Source organism: Micromys minutus (genome assembly GCF_963924665.1).
Source record: "Micromys minutus genome assembly, chromosome: 11".
Classification (NCBI taxonomy): domain Eukaryota; kingdom Metazoa; phylum Chordata; class Mammalia; order Rodentia; family Muridae; genus Micromys; species Micromys minutus.
The window spans coordinates 1,202,277-1,207,341 of NC_137980.1; the positions used below are offsets into that span (position 1 = coordinate 1,202,277).

The 5,065-nt window shown below is 49.2% G+C and overlaps 1 protein-coding gene across 1 annotated transcript; it reads right to left on the bottom strand.

Annotated features, from left to right (window-relative positions):
* Window positions 1-3,080: 3,080 nt before the first annotated feature.
* GPR150 (G protein-coupled receptor 150) lies at window positions 3,081-4,352 on the bottom strand (the record flags this gene model as incomplete). Its single annotated transcript, XM_080924882.1, has 1 exon — window positions 3,081-4,352. The coding sequence occupies one exon, from the start codon at window positions 4,350-4,352 to the stop codon at window positions 3,081-3,083; it is 1,272 nt and encodes a 423-aa protein (XP_080781008.1).
* Window positions 4,353-5,065: the final 713 nt, after the last annotated feature.

Below are 5,065 nucleotides of genomic sequence, written 5' to 3' on the forward strand. Positions count from 1 at the left end.
TGTAAACCAGGCTAGGATTTGTGAAGAAGCTTGAATTTGTTTTTCTTTAACTCATCTATTTAGTTTTTCAGACTATAATATACTCACCAGGGTAGGGAGGATCAAAGAGAGCAAGGATCATTTGCAGCTCAGTATCATTTATTGTCCAAATTCTGGAGGAAGAGAAATGGTCTCCAGGGGTTCTTTGGCCTTAACTAGGGAAACAACAGTCTTCTGAATCTCCACTCTACCAGCATAGTGCTCAGTAGGGCAGGCTGCCCCTGTGGGCAGGAAAGGGCTGTGAAGAAGGGGTCTGTGTGCTGAGAAGGACCTGTGTTCCCTTGTGTCATGTCCTGTTGTCACACTGTTAGCCAGATATTAACAGATTTGAGAGCTCTTTAGGACTGACCCTTTTTAGTCAGTAGCTTGTAAAACCAGGAATAGAAACTGTAGGGCTTTGATTATTGGTTTTAAAAAAAAAACTGAGATCTGAGTTTTATCTCTGGCTTTTGGTGGAGAAATGGCCTTCTAAACTGCCAAGAAGATTATAAGGTTCTTACCTAGTGGAAGGACTTCTGCTAAAAGAAGAAGAAGAAAAAAAAAGACAGACATGACATTGTCCCTTTTTCTTGATAGCTAATCATTGTTCTCTCTCTTGAGAGTGAGTCCCAAGGGCCTACCAATCATCTGGACAAGATGCCCTTTAGGAAATAGTCTGTTTCAGACATGGTATAGAGCCTGCCTTAAAATGTAGGATGGAGCAATGGTCTTTATGTTCACTGTCCACTCTCTCTTTCTGACAGTATTTTCCTTCTCGATGGTCTCTTGGGCCCTTGTTTGCTCTCATTCTTTGACTGTCTTTTTCCACAGTGGTAATACTGGTCCCCTTCAGATCTCGAGAACAGCCCTTGGATTACCTTGTAATAGATTCCATCTATGGTCTACTCCACACTGTGTGTGCCTCACTTTGAATGGATCACAATGGTAGAAGACTGGTGAAGGACAGAACAAAATTTTCACTTTTGACATTTTGAACAGAGCAGTAAAGTGCAAAGGGAGCTTGAGAAATATACTACAGGGTCCTTTTGGACAAAGTGTCACATGCTTTGTTTAGCTGACCTTCAGTGAAAAGGATTAAGATTCAACGCTCGGAGCCAAATTCACCCCAAGTTTAGATAGAAAAACCCATGTCTTCATATAAGACAAGGTTGTCTGACTTTTATCAACAGGTCCACTTTGCTCACCCAGAAAGTGCTTAGAGACAGTTCTCTGAGCTTTAGTGAGTTCCAGACCTTCCTTGGACTGACTTCTTTCTGGTATTGTGAGGTCCCTTCCAGGGGCCAGAGAGTAGGGGAGATGATGTTGAATCCATGGAGCACTGTTGTAAGGACACATTGTTGCAAAGTGAAGCCCTTACTAGGCTCTCACAGAACCTTTGGGTTATTGCTGGGTTGCGCAAGTGGGATATATGTGCCTTGAGTAGCTGCTGTTTCACACCTGCCATTTCTTGGCCGCTTTCAGCTAGATAAACTAGCCTCTCAGGGGAAGATGATGCCAACCTGCAGGCTCCAAACATCCAAGTGGTACAAAGGAGGGCAGACTTGGGCCCCTTCTGTGAGGACCTACTATAGGTTGAACTGATGTATCCACTAAGAAAATGTATTCTGGAGGAATATAGATTTCCTTTAGCTTATCCTTTATGTAACTTACCTATACCTACTCTTGCTAAACTGTGCCACAAGTCTGCAGTGACTCCCATGTATCACACGTTGTAGAAGTATAACCACGAACAAGACATCGTCCTCAGAGATTATTACTGTGTAAGCAAGCTTTAGCCAGTTCCTTCCCCTCTGCCTTTTTGTGGCACATTTACTCATTATGGACAAGAACCCAAGCTGTGTGGAAGCTGTGGATTTTCAGGTGCAGGCTGCTGCTGAGCACATGGTATAATGCTCGGAAATGCTGAGGCTTCGCTTAGAAGCAAGAACAGGAGGGGTCATACATCAACTGTTCCCTGATTTATTCTCTCAGACTTACACAAGTAAGCTACACATTGTTTTGTTTGTTTGAGACAGTCTAACAGTGTAGCGCAGACTATTCTAGAGCTCACTACTTAGTCGACTTTGGCCTCAAATTTGAGACAGTGCTCCCACTTGGGTGCTGAGATTGCCTCTATCACACCTGTTTGTGTTTGTTTTTTAAACAGTTTTCTACCTACACGCTGGACTGGGAGCTTTCTCCCGCAGATCTTAGAGCATTTGAACAGTGCGTCCTCACCCTGGTACATCTACTTAATGCTTTCCCTCAAGACTTTTTTCTCTTAGGAGTTTAACGTGGACAGGCTTAGAAGCTGGTCTGGGCACAGCAGCTCTATGTCTAACAGAACACAGCCATGTTTGAAAAGGACTAAAAGAAGCTTTATGTTCTCCAGCACTCTCAGTTTTTATTGATGTGGAAGTTAGACTGGAAATAAAAGCCACACTGATTTTCTTCCCAGAAAACATTTCCATGTTAAAAAAAATTCTAGTTGCTATGTGAGAAATGCTTTTATTTTTCAAATGCTCTATTCAAATGCTGAAGTGAGAGCCTGATCACTTTCCTACAGCATTGCTACCAGGACTCCTGATCTCCCCAGAAGGAGCGTTATGGGGATTTTCCTTTCGGAAGGAACAGCAAACTTGTTGCTCCCGAAAGGAGCACTTGATTTAAGCACAATTCAAAAATCACTAAAAACGTAATAGCAACAAATGAAAATTTGGCAATTTAGTTAAAATAAATGGTCTTATCTAGAACACAGTGGGACTATAAAAGAGAATTGCAAAAATATCAACTCTGGAACTCAGATTTTTTTTTTTTTAACAACTTTCCAAGAGTTGGTTTCCCCAAAATGTGCATTATGAGAGGAACCAGAGGGAAGAAAACAAACGGGAAGTGAAAACTATGTCCTTATTAGAAGGAAGTAACTATCACATAAAGGTTGCCGGGCAGCTTTAGTGGTTCCTAAGGACAGTTCCACTCTTGAGATTTAGGCAGACCACTTACGCCCTGTCTTGTCTGAAGTCTGTGCCACAGTGACAAACAACTTGTTTGTGCAGCAGCTCCTAGAAGGCACTTTCACAGGAGCAGGACAACGGTCTGGGGCGTGGCGGGGGTGGGCGCAGGCAGCCCTGGTCCCTCTCCTCCCGTCGAGCGTGATGATAATGGGGGTGGGGCCAGCGATGGCGGTGGAGTGCCTGGTGGTTCCCAGACCATCCGCTGATCTCGGTCTCTTCCTCCCGCACTCCTAGGCGCCTCCGTAGCCGCCGCCAGAGACGGCAGTCTCCGGCCTGGAAGAAAAGGTAGACCAAAGGGTTGACAGCGCTATTGGACACCTCTACGACGCGCATCGCTGCCACCAGGCTCTCTCCCTCCCAGTCACCTGCGGGCCCCGACGACCAGGCGGCTGCCAGGCGAGCGGCGAAGTAGGGCAGGTCGCACCCCACGAAGAGGAGCGCTAGTGCCAGGCTCATTTTCAAGCTCTGCACCTTGGCTCGGGGCAGCGCACCGGGCAAGGAGGCTTGGGCCATATTGGCGGACCAGGGCAACCCAGCCACGGGAGCCCGAGACCCGCGCTGCCACCAGACACACAGCAGGTGACCGCAAGAGACACCCAAGACAGCGACTGGCGCCGCGAAGCCCACGATGGCCTCATAGAGCGTGTAAACCTGTAGGTGCCAGCGCGGCAGGGGTGCGAAGATGCCCCCGCAGCGATGCTCCCCTGGCCAGGCGCTGGCGGTTGAAGATGGAGGCGCTTCCCAGCGCACCACGAAGGTCGGTGGCAGCGCCAGCAGCAATGCCAACAGCCAGCTCAGGGCAGCCAGGGCACGTGCGGGCAGCTGCGAGCCCTGAGGACGGCGAACTGCGAGCTGGCGCTCCAAGGCAATGAGCGCCACCAGGTGGGCGGAGGCGCCCCGCCCCGATGCCTGCAGCAGCTGGGAAAGGCGGCAAGCCAAGTCACCCAGAGCCGGTCGCGGGTCGCCCAGCAACTCCCAAGCCAGCTGCGACAGCGCGGTGCCTCCACTCGCGTACAGGTCAGCCGCTGCTAGCTGCACCAGCAGGAAGTCCATCTTGCGACGCTTGGGACCCGGCCAGGGCCGGCTGCCGCCGCCGCAAAGGCGGCAGAACACCGTGGTGTTGCCAGCCACCGCGGCCGCCAGGATGATGCCCATGAAGACCAGATGGATCCGGTGGCTGGGCGGCCCGCGCGGAGGCGGCTGCGGTCCCGGGACAGAGGCTCCCTGCCCAGAAGTCAGGTTGAGACCCCAGCTCGGCCGAATGGGTACGGATAGGTTGGACGCTGGAGACAGAGTTGAGGGGCTGAAGGGATCTTCCATACTTAATCCGGAGGGAAGAGAGATACTGCCGAAGGCGGTACACGCTTAAAATGCCAAAGTGTAGGAGAGGTGGCGCTGGGTCTCTGCGACTTCCCAAAGTTAGTTGAACAAGCACACACATCCAGGGCGAGCTGGGTATGGGTAGACTTGCGCTTAGTTGTTTTTATAGGTTGTCCTTGTTATTTGTCACTCAAATGTGGGTTGTACATTCGAGGAACACACATGATCTCTATTCTCCACCTTCTTCGCTCTTCGCCCCCTCCCCCAATCCCAGCAGAGCACCTCGTAATCCACTCAGCGGACCCACTCCGCAGGATCCATAGATCTCTGGGCTCTGGAAACCTTGCCCTGTGGCATGTAGCCAGACAGAAAGTTATGCATGTGACCACTGCAAAGGCTAATTAATGTTAACCCAGAACCAATTATGAGATAGAAAGTTCCCGACCGAGATAGTACCCCTCCCCCGACAATTAATTGTGTGATTGTTAACAGAAAAAAATTACAAGTACTACTTTTGATCAGAAAAAAAAAAGAAAAACAACAACAAAACATTTTGTAACGCCATACATATGCACTAGCTCGAGAAATACAAGGACACAAGAAACCAAGCAGATTTCCCCCATTTCTCCCACTTCCGACCCCGCTGGGCAAGCCCTCTACCACAAAACTACTCCCAGCCCTAATAGTAAGAATAGCTTTTTGAGTAGAGCCTT